Genomic DNA, 20,131 nt, shown 5'->3' with positions numbered 1-20,131 from the left:
CAACAGATATTTGAATTGATCATCCGTCGGGTACATGCTTGTTATCCGTCGGGTAACCTTGTTGATCATCCGTCGGGTAGCTTTGTTGATCATCTTTCGGATAGCCATTTATCACTTAACTCTATTTCGTTTGTGCAGAATTACAAGACATCTTATATTTACATTTAATCAACCTATTCAGCACATCTACTAGAAGTCTATATGATTCATAAGCTACTACAGAATCTATACAAAGTTATTTGCAAGGAATGTGTTACATTACTTATTGTTACATAAGCTACTAACCCGATGGATATCAATTAGTCATCCGTCGGGACTATATTGAATCATCCGCCGGGACTATAATTGATCATCCGTCGGGTGCTACAAAATTCACTAAATTAAATCTACTAAAGTGTTTTGTTTAACTTATCATCAAATATACACCATATTCCTAACACTTAATTACACAAGAGTTCTTAAATTTTTGGTACGAGAACTTGTACTAGTTGTGCTACTTAAATATGCCTAATTATCTTGACGTAAACTCTAGTAAGAAAAAAAATTACAAAACAGACAATTTAGCACAAGTAATTACAAAAACAGGCATTTTGAGATTACAAGGAATTTCATTATGCAAGTGCAATTTACTCATATACTGCATTGATAAATTGCACATAATTTTTTTATATTGAGATCGAGAGTAATACATGTGTGTGTGGCAGAATATTTCTTTATTTAGTCCTCCGTCCAGGATACATCCACATTTATTTATGTATATTATACTTTCGTAGAGTAGTAGTGTATATATCTAGCACTTTTCATAAAATAATTAATCAATCTCCGCAGTTGACAAACTCGTAGTTTACAATCATATTGCCCTGTTGCATGCCAAATCCATCGGTATCCAATTGCCTGAACACCCCAACGTCCAAATCTAGGCCACCATTGCTGCACTGATCTACGATTCTAACAATTTGTTGAGCATTTGTCCTGGTATTCGTAACCTGCAGGATGCATTCCAACGTTTACGTAAATTCCTAATGCGATATGAAGACAAAAGTTATGGTGCAAGATGATAAATTGTGTAGAGATTACGCAGAGATAACTCGAAAATGTGGTATCAACAAAAAATTAAAAAATGTTAATGGAGAGTCTTTACCCGTAAGCACTTGCCACAGGATTCCTGGCCGCGAGGACCGACAGGGCCACAGAAGGCAGTCCAGCCATACTTTTGCCTGAAAGCAAGGGGCTTATCGGCATCCCAGGTTGCGCAATACACGCTAGCAGTAAGGTAATTCCAGCCAATTTTTTCGGGTTCGTACAGGTGGAAAGTGGCTCTCACATTGCTTGCTTGTTGAGCTGCAGCTTTAATTACTACAAGGCAAATCAACAAGAGAACTGCAAAGTAGCTTTCCCTCTTCATTTTGTTTAGTTTTTATGTAAAGATTTGTTATGGTTCATGTTCCTTTTATAGGGCAAACAACAAACATATGTATTGTAGGGTCATAGAAGTTTAAGAGTTATACATCTAGAAGGAAAGTGTTGGTCCAGCAGCAGCCGTGTACAAATTTTCCTAGGATTGTGATGAGATTAAGTTTTGCATTTTACCCCCAACTAAAATCTCCTGATATTTTGTTGAAGTCAGTCAAGAACACGATGTTTGAAGTTTCTTCTGTTAGCAGGAAAACTAAGGCTCATTATTAACCCACATCAGCCGGTTCTTTGAATGTGCAAGGGAGCTCTTGGGGGTTCCATTTCCCCAACCATGTACTAAAAAGGAGTGAATTTTGGCTTTTATATTTTTATATAAAAGCCAACGTCACCCATGTGACGGAGAAAATAGACAATTTTACTCCACACAAGTGTTTGGTTTCATGGCACACGTTTGTGTTATTGTTGTTAACTTTGTTGTGACTACGCAAGCTAAGCTTTCGGGTCAATCAGGATACATGTTGTTGAAATTTCTGAATTCCCCATGAGATCATTTTTAATGACAGCATTTGAAATGATAATTATTTGTATATATGATTTTTATTTATTTTTTTAAAAAAATTACTTTAACCAAAAGTTAAGGCCGTTAAGGTACTATCCAAGAGAACAGGAATGTAAATATTGAAAATTTGCTAATATATAGAATGATTCTAGTGTTAAAAAAAGAATACATAAAAATTTGAAATTTGCAGCTCTGTTTTAACTGTATTTGCCCTGTAGCAGAAATTACATAGTTAGTTGATAATAACCTTGGACAAATACTTCAATAGCAAATGCATATGCTAAATATATGTAATTTCAAATAACTAAATAAGTATTCAAGATATTATCATTTTCGTACTTGCATATATATTTTCAGAAGTTGACTTCCAATTTTTGGCAACCTAGCAACTCCACTCCATTATCATTTTTGTACTTACATATGCATTTTAACAGTTTCAGAAGTTGCCTTGCCAATTTTTGGCAACCTAGCAACTCCACTCCATCTATCAACTCCTACAGGCAACAACCAAGAATGTAATGTCACATCAATTTCGGCTACCCCTGTTGGATGCTCTTACAACACATTATACTCGTGCAAATAAGACAGTTAACATAGTTGTCAAACTTCGTATATTTTTCCAGTCGCCACAATGACCACCGGGATAGATTCTTCAAATGTAAATACAGTGCTCATTACCTGCTTCACTTAAAATCGTTCAGCTAACTGTGGAAATTTCTGCAGCAGCCAGGTAACTCCTCTGATAGCAACCTGTTATTCATGAAGGACTTAGTTTGCATTTTGTTGGATCAAAAAATATCCAGGTGGAAGAGACTTGAGAAAAATGAACATATCCTGCCCATAAATATCAAAAAGTAGTTTTAGCTCCCCATTGTTCCCACATCATTATATACCATCCCACTAATGACATCCTTAATGTATAATGCTACATGCATACACAATAAAAAAGATGAGGATCTCAGAGATCTTTGAGTATTTCAGTTTCTGCAAAATGAAACGGACACCAAGTCTTTACATGTTCCAAGGTATTAAGATTGTAACTGAACTATAATCCTTGCAAAAACTTACTTGGAATTATAGTTCAGGATTTAGAAGGGATTAGAAAATGACTTTTCTTAAGGTATTAAATAATGCCTCCTCTAACCAAAGTATTAGAGGGGACTAAATTAATCTTACTCTTTATTGTGATGGGAGTAATTATCCTCGGATTATAATCCTTAGACTATTTATAGTCTATTATCCCCTTAAACAAGCATAGCTTTAAAAGGTTAGAGTTTGAATTAAGTACTTCTATTAGGTGCGAATGAGCACTAGAAGCTCCCATTGAGGTGGCTCATCGCAGGGAAATTCTAATTTCTTACTGAAGAAGAACATTCATATGTTATTTATTTAGTTTCTGATCATAATATCTTGTTGGTTGTCTCCTTCATGAAACCTATGTCTTTCTTGGGGTAAATCAATGTTAACTAATCTGCTGTCGTCCATAAGAAAGGAAAATAACACCAGTCCTGACGTACCCATACTTAACGTTATTTTTATTAGGGGCTGATGGCAGGGCTCAATCAACTGATGGCATTCATGCCAAGTTCAGATATATTGTTTATTGTAGTATATATATGGTAGGCGACTGACAGAACTTAATCCCAAGGGCCATGTTTGTTTAATGGTATGAAGTAAGGGATAGGATTATAATCCTTTAAATTTTCCAATCTCACGTTTGTTTTGTAAAAAATTAGTGAAGAGTTATCCAAGAATTATAATCTTTTAAATTATCCTATCCCATGTTTGTTTTGTTGGTGTAGAGGATAGGACTATAATTCCGTCTAATACTTGGTGGGAGGAGGTATTGTTTTATCCACTCATTTTTTAAAGGATTGTAATCCACTCATTGTTATCCCATGTGAAACAAACATAGGATTGGAAAATTTAAAGAATAATATTCCAATCCCAAGTACTATCCATCAAAATAAACATAGGATAAAATTTTAAATGATTATATTCCAATCCTACTTTTAATCCTTCCAAACAAATTTAGAATAGGATTATTTAATCCATAGTACTAATTTTGATGGGATTAGTTATCCCCGGATTATTATCCCGGGATTATAAATCCATAAAACAAACATGGAGAAGTGCAGTTAATTGGTAAAGAAAATGAACACTGAAACAACACACAAATGAATGTACCCTTGCTCTAGATATGTAAGAAAATGCTTATAGCTAGACATGAACCTCTCATACTTTATTGTGGAAATTTGTTTATGTATTTCATTTGTCTATATGACCATAACATCATCCTTGAATAAAAAATCAGGAGACATACCAGAGCTGTTTCTCCGGGCTTAATAGCAGGTTCAACGCTGTCTCTTCCATAACTGTTTTACAAGATTTGAGATAGTTGTCATTAACAAACGATATAATCTGGAAGATCTTTGACATAAAATGACAAGAACTTTAATATTTATTACATCCTTGTAAATAGATTGGCCATCATTTTCAGATTTTCTGTAACCAAGATGCTTAATAACATGTTATGCACTGCATATAACAATCTCATAGAACATTAAAATGTAAAAAAACATCAACTCACATTATCTTTCTTTGACCATTCACAACCTTTAACTTATAAAAACTGCATCCCTTGCTGAAAGGAAAAGGCTTCCCCTTCCATTCTGTTTTGATGGGACTATATTAGTGAAATGTAGAGATACAATAAGCAACTAACTGCTATTGTTATTTTAACTGTACATCACGGTCTTCATTAACATACCTAGGTGCCAAGTAACCCCAACAGCTATACTATCCTCTGTAGATATATCATCAATAACAAACTGAAGATCCTCATTGATAGAATCGTTGAACTTTTCGAAAAATTCAAGGATAGCCTGCAATAATAATTTAAATTTTATATATTAGAATTTGAAAGTCCTCGGAACACTACACATATATCTAATATTATTACTGCAAACTTTTTTCTGCTAATTTTTATTACTGCAAACTTTATTACTATGTTTCCGCTTGTCTTGGTTTTGGGTGACCATCATTGGCAGGCCTAAATTTCTTGACATTATTTAAAATCGCTTCAAGATGAATATAGTATAACAGAATGTCGATCATAGGATTAGACATTCTACTAGACTAGTTATCGTTTGTCCTTTTGACTATGGTTTTTTCCTTTCTCCGTCTATAACATATCTATCAACTCATTGAGCACAAACCTACTGGTGCCTAATTCATACAATTGTAAACAAAAAAAGAAGAAGATTTGATTAAATTTTAATGGATTGATAATAATTTATGGATTCTGCTGGTAGTGTATAAAGTGGACATATATATGCACCAATTCTTTAAACTTTCATGAATTTATGAGATATTTCTAAAAAGTATTAAAAAAACACTTGATATAAGCCTAATTTATTGAAATTCGAAAAAATCATTTAAAATTAAAATCATGTACATCCCGAGCAGTAAACATAAATGGGCAGCTGATACAAATCATTCGAAATTTGTAGGCTAAATTATTTTGTAAGTGATCAAGCAGTACATAAACACACACTCTATTATGATTTATGATTTATGATTTATGATTTATGAAACACAAAAACATTAAATAAGAAAAAGGGGGATGAAAAAGGCAGGGTAAATAAGAAAATACCTTACGACCAACGAAAGGGTGAGGGAAGATAAGATCCTCATAAACACAATCATCAGCAATGAGAGCTTCAACAGAAGCCAAATCACGACCGTTGATTCCTCCGTAAAACTTCCTCACAACATTCGCAGCTGATTCCAACTCCAACTTCAGTTCTGATGTTGCAACAACGCTTGCTATACTATCGCTGCTGCTGCTGCTGCTGCTTTTTAACACCCAGTTCCATGTTTTCCTTGTTGTGCTTGTAATTTTGGTGTGATCAGAATTGCATTTATTTTGAAATTTTTTAATCACTGGGTTTGAATCAGAGTAGTGAAAATTCACGAGTTTGGGAAATGGTGACACTGAACAAATGGCTGTGGCCACCATTTTGTGATCCACTACTTGTTTAATACACTACTAGTATCTTCTTTGTGTGTGTGAATGAAGTCAAGCTAAATCTTACGCCTCTCCTCGCACATCTCAATGGCTCTGGATCATGTAGTCTAAATAAAAACTTAACTTTTTCTAGTAAATTTTTGCACAAGGAGAATCACTAAATTTCAACAAATCACTCTAATTTTTTTATTCCATTGTAGTTGTATATCCATATATATTTGATACAAATTAATGAATAAATTTTAAAATTACTCCATTTTTTTATCAAATTTCCAATGTTACTTTATTACACTAATTTTCCAAAAATAACTACTAAAATGGATTGACAGGGCAGGGAAAATAGAATTATTTTGTAACTAGTGCCTGCCAAAAGAATGACATGTCATTTATCAATTAAATATAATAAAATATAATAAATAATTATTATACTAATATACAGTGAATTTAAATATAAAATTAAAATTAGTTAACAGTAACAATCAAATACCATCATAATACTTATTTAAATTAGTATTTTTTAGATATTAAAATATATGTAAATATTTTAAAATTATATTTGTTATTTCTGAATATTTTTAATATTAAAATAATTAATAAAAAATAAAAAAAAATTAGTAAAAAGATATGCCGAATCATGAAAATGCATGTCCGGCTAAATGACGTCATGATATATCCGCGGCGCTGTGACCTGTAAGGTAAGAGACTAGTTAAGACTAAATATAAGTAGTATTATTTTTGCTTTAAATCTTGAGAATGAAAGAGCTAATGTTCTCGATATATCATACAGTCGTTATTGGAGAAAAGCCCAAAAGAAGGCGTGGTCCAGACTGCAAGAATCACAAAGCAGCAAAGAGAACCCATGAAAAGTTAATTATTTTAATTACCGAATTGTGTTAGCTTATATTTTTGCGAACCTGATCTATGAGCTTTCTAAACTTCAAATTTAAGTTAGGGAGATGATAGTATTGGACCATGGGCTCAAAGAAGACAAAGTCCAAGAAAACTTAGTGATAGCAAATAATGTAACAATTAATATAATGGCCCAAGAGGCCCATTTGTAAGAGAGAGCCCATTTGAGACCAACCTCATTTAGAGAGGTTGGCAAATTAAATAAAGAAAGCACCTCTTTAAATATTAGTCTTAGTTATTAATAATATTAAGGCATATCATTTGGCACTAGAGGAGCTTTACTCTACAGATCCAACTGAGATATGATTGTGGAAGAAATTGATCCGGGAACAGCCGGACCAACTCAGGCTAAGGAGTTGACGGCAGAAATTGCCGTCGACCCCTCGACCCACGGTGGTCAAGAACCGCCCAAACAATCGACGTTGAAGCCGAAATGTTTATTTCCTCCACCGGAGGAAGCATCCTATGACTAGCCGGCGAACTTAACAAATGTAGATCAACGAGACAAGAAGAGAAAGTTCAAACCAGATCAGCGTTTAAGGATCCATACATCCAAAGGCAAAAAAGTTCTTTCAAGTGACATGCGACTTCACCTCGAAAAGAGAGAAAAGTTAAAAGCTCAAAACAAGGAGGACATGGAAGATCTGTCTTACTCAGATGAAGAGCTTGAGCTCTTAGAACGTGAGACTTGAATGCTCCAAGCCAAGCTTGAGCGGCAGCGTGAAATTCATCGTCTCCGCCGAGAGCTCCAGCAAGCGTCGATTCAGAACCAGGGACAAGACGATGAACTTTACGACGAAGATGAGGACGCTGAATATGAATATGAACCATCAGTAGAGTCAATATACTCACAGCCGCGCGAGCGTCGACAGTGCACAGTATCGTATGCCGACGTCTCTCAGCGAACCGAATCCACAGAATCCATCTCCCATGAGGAATTTGCTAAAATTAAGGAGAAAATAGCTCTAATGCGAACCATTATGCGCAATCAATCGGGATTCGAAACTGTCTCCGAGAGTCCCTTGTCGTTGGTCCTCGAGAAAGCACACATCGACAGGACGCTGAAAACTCCTGCCCTCGATCATTTCGACGGATCTTCTAACCCGTTAGCATTTCTCAACACTTTTGACGGCCGCATGGCCTTCTTCGGCCACTCAGAGATCGCCCATTGTCAGTTTTTCTCCACTTGCCTCCAGGGCACAGCCCTTCGATGGTACAACAATCTACCCCCGGTCAATCGACTCATGGACAACTCTAAAGAGCAAGTTCCAAGCTCGATTCTCCAATAACTACAAAGGAATCAAAGTCACAGCGTCTTTGATGACAATACACCAACGCTCCGGGGAGAGCCTTCGAGGTTCCTTAACTCGATTCAGAGAGGAGATAACGGAAATTCCAGATTTGATAGAGCAGATGGCCTCAATTTCCTGACAGCGGGCATTGATAAATCTAGACACAGGCTACTCCTAGAAGAAATTTTTGATAAAAGGCCAAAAACCCTTCAAACCACATTACAGATTATAGAACATCGCATGATGCTCCAAGAAGCAGTAAGCTGCATCCAATCTCCTCGGCGTGTGTCAAGATATGAACGGCACCGTAGCTATAGTCCACGATCGCCCGCGCGCGAAAGGCGCCGAGAGCGTCGCCAATAACCACCATCGCGTTCAGTTGACCACCCCTTGAGGGATAGAAGAGAAAGGGATTGGCAGCCCCGTAATCGACCTGAGAAAGAATTTACTAAACTCAACACCGAGAAGGCGACAATTTTAGCGATATTAAAAACGGAACCAGATTACCGTCCTCCGAGACCCATTAAACCGGACAGACCCCCAAGCTTCAGATATTGTGATTATCATGAAGACACCGACCATACAACAGAACAATGCTTTCAACTCAGCAACCTCATTGAAGGAAAGATTCACCGGGGACAACTTGTCCACTATGTGCAATAAGATAATGCGCCCAGACGCCATCATCGAGATGAGGAAGACCGGATGATCGATGTCATCTTTTGCGGTATAGCCGTCGGGGGCCTCTCTCACAACTCTCGCAAGCTTTATGCTCGAGAAGTTTTTAATGTAAATCCCTCGACAGCTAAATGCCCTCGAGCAAATCCCTCCCCGGTCATCTCTTTCTCTGACGACGATTACCATCCTGGTCTCATCGAAGGCCATCAAGACGCCCTTGTCATTACCACATGTGTGGGAAATAACACAGTTAAGAAAATGCTAGTTGACAATGGCAGCTCCGTCGATGTCTTGTATCATCATGCTTTCTCCAGAATGGATATCGGGGATCGAAGACTTAAGAACTCTCGAACACCGTTGTATAGTTTCACGGGGAATGAGGTTCACGTGGTAGGAACTATCGACATCCCGGTGCTTTTTGGTTCTCCGCCGTGTCAAGTTTGAAAGATGGTCAAGTTTTATGTGATTAGTGTTTTCCTCTAGTTTCAACGCCATATTGGGGCGAACAACGATCACCGCACTCCGAGCTATAACTTCCATCTCCCATTTGAAAATGAAATTCCCCACAGACTTTGGTGTAGGAGAAATGACCGGTGACCAGGCGACAGCAAGACAGTGCTACTTAACCACGGTATCTCCAAGGAAGAAGTCAGACGAAGAACTTGAGGTCAATCAAGTGCTCGACATCGACCCAGAGCGCTCATCGACCCACCCACCAGCAACTCTTGCTCTCCTGTCGAAGAAACCGAAGAAATTGAGGTAGTTGAGGAAAATCCTGAGAAAACTACAAGAATTGGCAAGAATCTCCCTAAACTGTTAAAGAAAGATATCACGAGCCTTATTCGTGAATTCTCTGACATTTTCGCCTGGGATCCCAAAGACATGATGGGGATTCCGGAAGTCGTCGCTCGACACTCTTTACACATCAGCAAAAACATCAGGCCAGTAAGGCAGAAGCACCGAACATTCTATGCCGAGAAAAGAGCAACCATCGACTAAGAGATTGACAGGTTATCGAGGCCGGTTTTATTGAACTGGTGCAATTCCCCACATGGATCTCGAATGTAGTCCTGGTCAAGAAAAGTAACGGGAAGTGGAGAATGTACATTGATTACTCGGATGTGAATAAGGCTTGCCCTAAAAACTTTTACCCACTGCCAAACATCGACCAACTCATTGATGCGATAACGGGATATGAGCTCCTCTCTTTTATGGATGCCTTTTCAGGGTACAACCAGATTAAAATGGACTCCCAAGATTGGCAGTAGACTGCATTCATCACACACCGGGGAGTCTTCGATTACCGAGTGATGCCTTTTGGTTTAATCAATGCAGGGGCCACTTTTCAACAGATGATGGATAAAATATTCACCTCACAGATCGAGAGAAATATGCTGATATATGTCGATGACATGATTACAAAGTCGAAGCTTTCCTCCGACCATGTGTTCGATCTTCGCGGAACATTTGAAAATGCAAGAAAAAACAATATGCGGTTAAACCCATCCAAGTGCTCGTTCGGTCTTACCGCAGGGAAATTCCTTGGTTTTTTAGTTACCCAAAGAGGTATCGAAGCAGATCCATCTCAGACAAAAGCAATCTTGAAAATGGAGAAACCAAAATCTGTTAAGGATTTACAAAAACTAACTGGTTGCATCGCCGCACTTCGAAGGTTTATTTCCCAGTTGTCAAAAAGATGCCTCCCCTTTTTCTCAGCAATAAAAAAAGCTTCCAAATCCTCGCACTTCGAATGGAATGATGAATGTGAAAAGAACTTCTCTAAGTTAAAAGCATTCCTAACAAATCCACCCATCCTCACTCGGCCATTACCAAGTGAGCCATTGCGGGTATATCTCTCAGCCTTCGATGAAACAGTCGCGGCAGTACTAGTTCGGGTCGATGATGGAAAAGAAATCCCGGTGTACTACATTAGTCACTCACTTCGGGATGCGGAGCTTAGATATCCACAATTAGAGAAACTAGTCTATGCCCTAGTGGTCGCCAGCCAAAAATTGCGACACTACTTCCAAGCGAGGGAGATTCATGTGCTCACGAATCAACCTCTGAAGAGGATCCTACACAAGCCTGACATAACAGGCAGACTCGCTACGTGGACCATCGAGCTAAGTCAATTCTACATCGATTATAAACCTCAAACCGCGATCAAAGCCCAAGTACTTTCGGATTTTGAAGCCGAATGTTAATTCAAATCCAAAGCTCAAAACCCCAACGAAAATCATTTAAGACCATGGTTGTTTGTCGACGGATCCTGACCGCTGACTCAGGAGGAGCGGGAATTATCTTGATCAGCCAGGAGGGATTCAAGATCCAACAAGCTCTAAAATTTGAGTTCCCAGCTACAGACAATGTTGCCGAATACGAGGCACTTATCACCGGCTTAAAACTGGCAGCGGACCTCGAGGCCGAGATTATTGACATATTCGGAGATTCACAGCTAGTCTATAAACAAATAAGCGGGGAGTTCAAGGCACACAGTGAAAGAATGGCTCAATACCTTGATTGAACTCAAGAGCTACTTAAGAAATTCCCTTCGTGGAAACTCTCAAATGTTGATAGAGAAGAAAACCAATGGGCATATTCCCTTGCCAAATTAGCATCCTCCAGTTTGCCTATCAATCCTGATTCGGTATATGTCGACGTCTTAACAACCCCTGCCATCGATGAATTATCTGTTAATCAGATCCAGGATAGTCCCGACTGGAGAAGGCCATTCCTCGATTATATCATCGATAAAAAACTCCCCGAGGGAAAAACCGAGGCTCACTCACTCATGTTTAAGGCAAGATACTACTGTGTTATCGGCTCATAACTATATCGACGCGCTCTATATGAACCGCTGCTCCGTTGTTTGACCTCGGAGGAAGCTCACCAAGCGAGGTCGAAGTACACATGGGTATCTGTGGTGAACACTTTGGGCAAATAACCTAGCCCTTAAGATCATCAGACAAGGACTGTATTGGCCCACAATTTGTAAAGATTGTGAGGAATATGTCAGAAAATGCCAAACATGTCAACTACATGGAAACGTAAGCCATCGACCCACGACTGAACTCAACTTGATACTCACTCCATGCCCTTTTTTCCAGTGGGGGATAGATATCGTAGGGTCCTTTCCAAAGTCCAAAAACCAGTGCCAATATATCATGGTCGCAGTGAATTACGCAACAAAGTGGGTCGAGGAAAAGCCCCTTTCCAAGATCAGAGAGAAAGAAATGATTGAGTTTTTTATGGAATATGTGGTATTTCGCTTTGGAATTTCAAGGATTTTAGTTTCAGATAATGGCACGCAATTTGTGGGGGTACAGTTTGAGAAAGCTTTAGAAGAGTTAAAAATCCAGCACATCAAGGCCTCAGTTGCATACCCACAGGCCAATGGGCTCGCAGAAGTAATGAATAGAACCATTCTACAAGGATTAAAGAAAAGAATTGAAGAAATCCTCCGTTGCTGGGTTGATGAACTCCCGAATGTGTTATGGTCCTACAGGATGTGTAACGCCCCCAAATCCGGGGTCAGAGGATTTGGTCGTCACTATGAAACCTCAATCCAAATCAACCTGTTTAATCAATAAACAAATGCTAGCGGAAGACATTTATCACTTATGACCCCAAACTAATCCAAGATCTTTTAAGGTTACAGTTCTAGAAATAAGAAATCCAAATTCCACCAATAATTTTTCACTTTCTTTTAAAACTCTTTTTGTTAGGTCACACACACTGTAGAAGGGGGTTGAATACAGTGTATAGCACAATCAAATCGAATTCAAATAACACAAGTAACAGAAAACAGACTTTATTCAATGCAATAAACTCTGTTACAATATGGAACTGTCCTCTCTCAGTGATGAACAAATATCATGAGAGCTGCTAGGGTTACAATGAATAATATTCTCGATAATGATAACACTTATAGTGTAAACCCTATGTCTGTGTTTATATACTACACAATTACAAGATAATCGCTAATTGATATGGAATATAATTCTGCTTCCTAAAATATATCAATCAGTTATCTTTTCTTCCAAGTATTCCATTCTTAACAGAATTCCTTCTTCATGCATATCTCTTCTTACGTTTGTCTTGATCTTCTTTCCTTTCAATCAGCCGCCTTCCTTATCTGAAAGTTTATTTTAAGTCCTGATATTATCTCTTGATAAATATCTCCTGAATCTTAAGTACTGATCACTTAAGTTCTGACTTCAGTATAAGTGTTGATTTCAGTTAAGTACTGATTTGTCCTGTTTAAGTAGGATCTGAAACCTAAACATAAATCATATTAGACATGACATTATCAAATATATCTAACAATCTCCCTCAACTTGTAAATTAGCATAATATACAAGTTTAACAGATATTTGATGATGTCAAAAATATTAAGTACAAATGCATGAGAAATTAACTACAACTTACAGTCCTTAAAGCTTTACCAACTTTAACTTCTGATAACAACTTCAGTCTGTATACATATCAGAATTTGAGCAGTTGTAGATCTTGACTTGGCTTCACTTTCTGATCTCTTTGATGTCAGGAGTTGTTCTGAGATAGTTCTTTAACAAACATCTCTCAGCATATCTAAGTTCATCAATCATCCTCCTTTTAGCATCTTTGAGTTCTGCAGTATCTTCACCAGTTTGGAAAATAGCATATCTGAGATCATTAATTTTTGCTTTTCTCAACTCCTGATCTAGTCTTATGACATAAGCTTTGTCAGACTCTAGATTGAATTCAAGTCCCTTAATACCAAGATATGTTCTGATCTGTGCAGTATTAGGCTTCATATCAACAATATCACCCTTGTGATCTCTGTACTTTGGACAGTATGTGCTGTCAGACTTTACAGAATAAAGCCTTTTCTGTCTCTGAATTTGAGTCTTCAAATAGTTTGCAGCACTTTCTGTTATTCTGTCATTTACTTGAAGTAAGAATTAAACATGTTCTAGTTCTTCAAAATACTTCAGTGGTATAGCATTTTCCCTTATATGGTAAACCCTAGCATCTGTCATGAAATATAACAAGATGTGTTCTTTCAAGAAGGTATGATAGACCATCTGTATAGATTCTAGTTGATTCAATCTTTCAGGAGTTGCTCCAACACCTGGTTCACTTAAGGAAGTTGGATCATTGGTTGTGTTCTGCACTCTTCTTTCATCAGCACTACCCAATCCAGATTTATCTCTTGCTTCCTTTCCAGTAACCACTCTTGCTTCAAAACCACTTGCTGCAGTTTTCAAAGGTTGAGTCTGTTTGGCTTTAGTGAATCCTGGTAGGAGTAACTTTGAGGATTTAACATGAGCAATGTCAGAGGTTTCCTTTGACTTATCTTCTGATATCAAGTCAACTTGAGCCATGTCAGAGGTTGCTTGCTTCATTGTTATATCAGAACTAACTATATCTTGACTCTGAACAACTTGATCCATGTCAGAGGTTGTCTTAGAAATCTTCCTTGAAGTTAGAGTAAGATCAGTATCTTTAACAGAAATTTCTTCATCCATAGGAGGCACATAAACCTTTATAGGTTCACCAACTTTTTCTTTTCCCTTGGACCTTGGATCTATCTGCAATTGTGATTTGGCCTTGGTTGCCACATGATTTGTCCTTTATTTTATCACAATGCCTTTAGCCGTAGGAAGTTTCTTTTTACCAACAGAAGCTTCAGATTTGGAGTTGACTTTTTCTGACTTAAGTCTAGCTTCTTCTTCCATTAGACTCTCAAAGTCCATTCCTGGATTTTCTTTCAGAAATAACTGTCTTGAAATTTCTTCATCAAGATCCAAAAGTTCATCAAAACTTATCCTTTTACCAGTATCAGAAGTTATTCTTCTCCCAATATCAGAACTTGTTCTATGGCTTGTAGTTCCAGCTCTTCTTGATGAGAGACCTCTACCTTGACCATGACCTCCACCCATTCCAGAGTTTCCCGGGTCATCTTTTCCATCATCCTTTCCCTTCAGTGTCTTGATAGGTTTGCATTTGAACTTAATTACTTTCTCCCCCTTTTTGGCATCAGCAGGTAAAAGAAGAGAGACAAGCAATTTTACTGAGGATTGGATTTCATTGAGTTGAGATTGCTGAGAAGCTTGATTTTTCAAAATTTCATCAATCTGAGATTGTTGCTTCTCTTGGGTTTTCTCAATGTAGGCAACTCTGTCAAAGGTAGGTTTAAAAAAGTTTTTCTTTTCAAGTTTCATAGTTGTTTTTTGCTTGAGTAAAGCTTCTTGAATTTTATGCACCTCGACATGAGTTGTTGAGTGTTGACCTTGAAGATGTCTAGTACTCAAAGCAGTAACTCTCAGCTGTGTTTTGAAATCATCATTAACTAACATCTCATCAACTTTTGCCAAGTGATTAGCAAGAATCTTTTCAGAAGGAATAAAACTGACTGAGTTCCATTCCTTAGTCTACTCCTGTCCTCTAGGAGTTTCACTCCAAGGTACTGGTGCATCTCCTCTAACAAACTTTTTAACTAGTTCAGCTTTTGAAGGAGCTTGTTGTAATAACCCCAATATTTGGAAAATTTTTGAAACCCTTATGAATAGTGATTTTGCAGATTATGCTGAATGAGAAAACTTTTCATGTCACTCTATGTAGAGGTTCTTTTATGGATATTCTGAGATTTTATTGGCACTCTATATGACATATAAGTGTATGTAAAGATCGTCAGAATCCAATTCCGAACACTTTGATTTTTCCCGGAAATCCACTAGATACGGAAAGAATTGAGTATAAGGTAACATGATAAAAAGGATTTAAATAAAAGGATTATAAGAGAGGATCATAAAAGGATTAGAATGTATTGAGAAAGGTTAAGGAAACCCAAGTAATAAGATCCCGGGTATGATCCCTCAAACGAGAAACGAGAACGAAAGTTAAGCGAACCGTATAACAGATCAGCGGTCATTAGGCAAACAATTAGAAGCTAATCAAAGAGATTAGAGGGGATGATGTCATCCAACCAATAAGAAGAGGGCAAGAAAGGGATGATGACATAGCAATGTGATGTAAGCATGACATAGGAGGGAAGGAAGTGTGGTTGAATGATAACCACACAAAGTCAAGGTTAATTAGGTAATTAACCTAAAACAAATAAAAATTCAACCAACCAAGCAAAACATTTCATTTTTTTCATCAAACAAAACACAAAACCCTCCATTTCTTCATGAACCTCTCGGCTTCTTTCTTAGCAAAATGAAGATCCAAGCTCCACCACTTACTATTTAGCAAGGTATTTATCTAAGCTTCCCCATGGATAGTTACATAGTTCCTATAAGTTTAAGCTTCTAATTCCAAGCCAATCTTTTTTTATAAATCAAGGAAGAAGATGGTGAATAGTAACCTTCAAGAAATAACTTTGGTTTTCTTGATTTTTATGAAAGTTCAAGGTAGCTTAAGCATATATCAAGGCTTCCATGGGCATTCCAAGGATCTTTCATTGATTAAGAAGCTTCAAGGAAGGTATAACATCTCCAAACCCTAGCTTTACTTTGTATATTAGGGTGATTTTGGTTGTTTTGGTATTAGAGTAGCTTAATGATGGATGGTTTAGAGTTGGGTTGAAATGGTGGAGATTGGAATGTTGAAATCTTATGATTTGATTAAAGAATGTAGTATAGTTTAAATTCAAGTTTTAGGATTAAGTAAATTGATTATAATGAGTTGATTTGGGGCTGTTGTAAAGTAATATGGATGGATTTTTGATTGGGTTGTGAATTGGGGTTGATTGGTGGTGGTTTTGGAATGGTTTAAATTTGGGAAATCGCGTAAACATAGCCGTCGTAATGCCCGATTTACCGTAGACTGTTTTTGTTCTTAACATCAGAACCCTTGAACTCACTGCTAGGTTTTGACCATTTCCATGTTTAGATAGTTCATGTTACGAGCTTCATTTTGATATGTGGTTCGTTGGATTCCGATGAACGGTTAAGGAGAAACGGCCGTTTTAAGTAACGACGTTTCGCGAACGAACCCTTACCCCTCGCCTTACTTTGAAACATAGGTTAAAGACCTTAAAGGACTAATTGAAGTATGAAACATTTATGTAAGGTGTAATAGGCAGTTGGTAAGACACTCGCAAAGGAATCGCCTTAAAACTCGTAATGGTTAAATTATTAAAAATGGTGGAGCCGAGGGTACTCGAGTGACTTAAGAGAATCAGTAAGCGCAAAGCGAGTGTTAGAGTCTAAGCTGGTTAATGTATAGATTTACAAGTGACTTTGGTTTAATTCCAACTTACTTGTTATTTATAGGTTACCAGACTCGTCCCGAGCCATTGTAACCCCCAGTCGCTCAGGCAATTTTCTACCTGTTATACTGTTGTTGTGATGTATATATGTATATGCATTATCTTGTGATAGATGCATGTTGGTTAATTAGCAAATTTTGCGATATATTGAAGCATGCTGATATGGTATATATATGCATGCCTGTTTCGTATTCTTGCCATATATATCTGTTGGTTCAGTTGATAATACCTATGCTAGAGAATAGCGGTAATTTGCATATACCCTTAGTATAGGGACCCAAAGGTGAAAACATTTTCTAAAACCGGGAGTCGAGGATCCCGAGTAGATTTTATATATATATATATTTATATATATATATGGTTATAGTTTTCAAAACTATTAATCGAATAAGGTTTATTCGATAACTTTATTTTATTAATGAATATTATCTTGAATATTCATTCGAGGACTTATGACTCCTTTATATTATTTATTGAATATTACTTGGATATTCATTTGAGGATGTATGACTCCTTTATTTTATTTAATGAATATTATTTATAATATTCATTCGAGGTATTATGACTCAGCTTATTATTTAATGAATATTATTTCGAATATTCATTCGAGGGCTTATGACTCAGTTTATTTATTTAATGAATATTATTTCGAATATTCATTCGAGGGCTTATGACTCAGCTTATTTATTTACTGAATATTATTTCGAATATTCATTCGAGGGCTTATGACTCAACTTATTTTATTTATCGAATATTATTTGAATATTCATTTGAGGATCTATGACTCCGATTATTTGCTGAGATATATTCTTTATTTTATTAAAGAATAAGGTGTCGATAATCAAACTCACTTTTGATTATTCAAATAAAGATAGTACTTTCGTATAGGTATATCTTTGGTTATTTAATATTCATTTCAAGTATAAGTTTTAAAACTTCTACTTCAATTATTTTTATAAAGATTATTCTTTATGGAAATATTATTTAAATAATAATATTCAGATATTTTCTAATATATTGGGACTGATTTATTTTGTTAAATCAGCATCACTCCAAACATTCTTAAAAATGTTTTGCGAGTCTTCAAAATGATTTTTAAAAGTTAGAGCGGATCCCAAAACTCATTTTTATATTTAAGATCCTCCTTTCGAAGGGGATTTAAATACTCGCTCAAAACCTGAGGGATCCGGCTCTGTGGTGTGTTTTATATTCGCAACAAGGTTGCTGTTTTGTTAAATGAATTGATTACTTACCCAACACTCGGGAAGTAAAATTCTTGGAATAAGTTAATCCATTAACAGGCATCGCCTGGGAAATATCGGTGAATTCTCCTTTCCAACTAGATACGTCTTCTTGGTGGAGCCGTATCAACAAGTTTCTACTTGGGGAAAGGGGGAACGAGCTTTACGTTTCAGAGTCATGGATTTCATCTGAACTAGGAGTGGCGTAAGTGGTCGAGTGGCGCCGGCCCAGCCTTATTATATTGGCCCAAATGGCTTGGAAGTTCCGCTAAGGCGGTCCATTCCTTAGGAGTTCAGTGTTCGGTTGACAAGTAAATCCGACAGGTTCTCCTCTACATGTTGAAAATGGTGGGGTTGTACTACTACGACTGATCATCGTAAGTGGTCTTCCTGGCGCGACAAACTCCCGTAATGAGTTCATCATCCAATTGGATATTTCTGCAACACTACCCAGAGCACTTCGACAGAAAGGCTACGGTTGGGCGATTGTTGAGTGTTGGCAGGGTCAAGTTTTCAAAATGATGTTTGCAGCAAATGAAGTATCTCAAAACTTCATTTTATTTTGATGATATTTTAAAGGTTGAATCTATTCAAGTATTATCTTGTAGTCTCATCTATGTGATGAACTTTTGAACTAATTATAACTTGAACGGTGGTAGTTCAAGTAGTATTTGGAAAAGATATAAGTATATTGGAGTATCTTGTAACTTCATCTTTTAAACTTATATCTAGTAAATGATTATCTTATGCATGACAAAGATTTTCAGAAAAACGTTGAGACAAGGTTAGATATATGAGATCACCTTGCAACGGTATTTTTATACAGTTATACACTGGAACTCTGTGTGTATTATGCATGGAAGAGGACTTCCAATATTTTGAAAAGTATATATATATATATACTGAATATTTTGTGACTTCATCGCATTAAGATATCAACTTGGTTCATTTCTTCTTAACCAAGACTTTCTTGAGTACTATGAGAATGCTCATATATTGTAAGTTATTATAAATATTATTTTGGTGGGCTTGCTGCTCACCCTTGCTTTCTTCTTTCATCACACAACATCAGATAGGCAAGATGAACAGGACCAAGCTCCTAATTCGTGAGCGGATAGGAAACGTTCCGCAGTTTCCTATAGGCGTTGATATCGCTGTAGCTGAGGTAGGAACTACCAATAGGCTAGGCTTTCAACTTTTGATGTACCAGACTTATGTATCTTTATCAATTGTAATAATGGCAAATAAAATGTAAATTTATTCAGAAAACCTTTTAAGGTGTATTGACAGATAATTGTGGAATAAAGTGACTTGTGATTATTTTTGGGAATTCATCTCTGAGACTATAACTTGTGGTGTGTGTGTGTATATTGTGGGGTCACAGTACAGAGTAGTTGATTGTTTAATAAGATTGGGTGTTATTAAGGGAAATGGAACTCGTGACAATCCGGATCCCCGACCCCGGATTTGGGGGTGTTACACTTGTAGAGGTGCATGTCCAGAAGGACCAGCTTCATCAGCATCTGCATTTGTAGCAGCATCACCAGTATCATCAGCATTTGCAGCATCAGAACTTACAGAGTCAACATCCTCTGATAAAAGAACAGTATGAGAAGCTATGGAGGCTTCAAGATCATCCTCTAAGTGTTGATCTGCTTCCAAATTCTGATCAACAGCCATATTTTGATGCTCACCTATAGTCTGATCTTCAATGTCTAGATGCAGAGAAGGTGTTATAGACAATTTTGT

At 37.0% G+C, this 20,131-nt stretch overlaps 2 protein-coding genes across 3 annotated transcripts; both read right to left on the bottom strand.

The window, feature by feature from the left end:
- Nucleotides 1-573: 573 nt before the first annotated feature.
- On the bottom strand, nucleotides 574-1,761 carry LOC141712615 (pathogenesis-related protein PR-4-like). The gene is made up of 2 exons (XM_074515620.1): nucleotides 1,142-1,761; nucleotides 574-986 (listed from the first exon to the last, which is right to left on the bottom strand). The coding sequence occupies exons 1-2, from the start codon at nucleotides 1,403-1,405 to the stop codon at nucleotides 816-818; spliced, it is 435 nt and encodes a 144-aa protein (XP_074371721.1). The 5' UTR covers nucleotides 1,406-1,761; the 3' UTR covers nucleotides 574-815.
- A 503-nt stretch (nucleotides 1,762-2,264) lies between these two features.
- LOC141712614 (uncharacterized) lies at nucleotides 2,265-6,175 on the bottom strand. Of its 2 annotated transcripts, XM_074515619.1 has the most exons (6): nucleotides 5,631-6,172; nucleotides 4,746-4,860; nucleotides 4,566-4,647; nucleotides 4,299-4,350; nucleotides 2,654-2,725; nucleotides 2,265-2,469 (listed from the first exon to the last, which is right to left on the bottom strand). In XM_074515619.1, the coding sequence occupies exons 1-5, from the start codon at nucleotides 5,994-5,996 to the stop codon at nucleotides 2,663-2,665; spliced, it is 678 nt and encodes a 225-aa protein (XP_074371720.1). In that variant the 5' UTR covers nucleotides 5,997-6,172; the 3' UTR covers nucleotides 2,265-2,469; nucleotides 2,654-2,662. The 2 variants fall into 2 exon arrangements, with proteins under 2 accessions (XP_074371720.1, XP_074371719.1); XM_074515618.1 differs by lacking the exon at nucleotides 2,265-2,469 and having other exon boundaries at nucleotides 2,672-2,809; nucleotides 5,631-6,175.
- Between the last annotated feature and the right edge of the window lie 13,956 nt (nucleotides 6,176-20,131).

Source organism: Apium graveolens, chromosome 3 (genome assembly GCF_009905375.1).
Source record: "Apium graveolens cultivar Ventura chromosome 3, ASM990537v1, whole genome shotgun sequence".
Classification (NCBI taxonomy): domain Eukaryota; kingdom Viridiplantae; phylum Streptophyta; class Magnoliopsida; order Apiales; family Apiaceae; genus Apium; species Apium graveolens.
The sequence above is the reverse complement of the archived record's forward strand: the minus strand, read 5'-3'. Positions and strand labels throughout refer to the sequence as shown.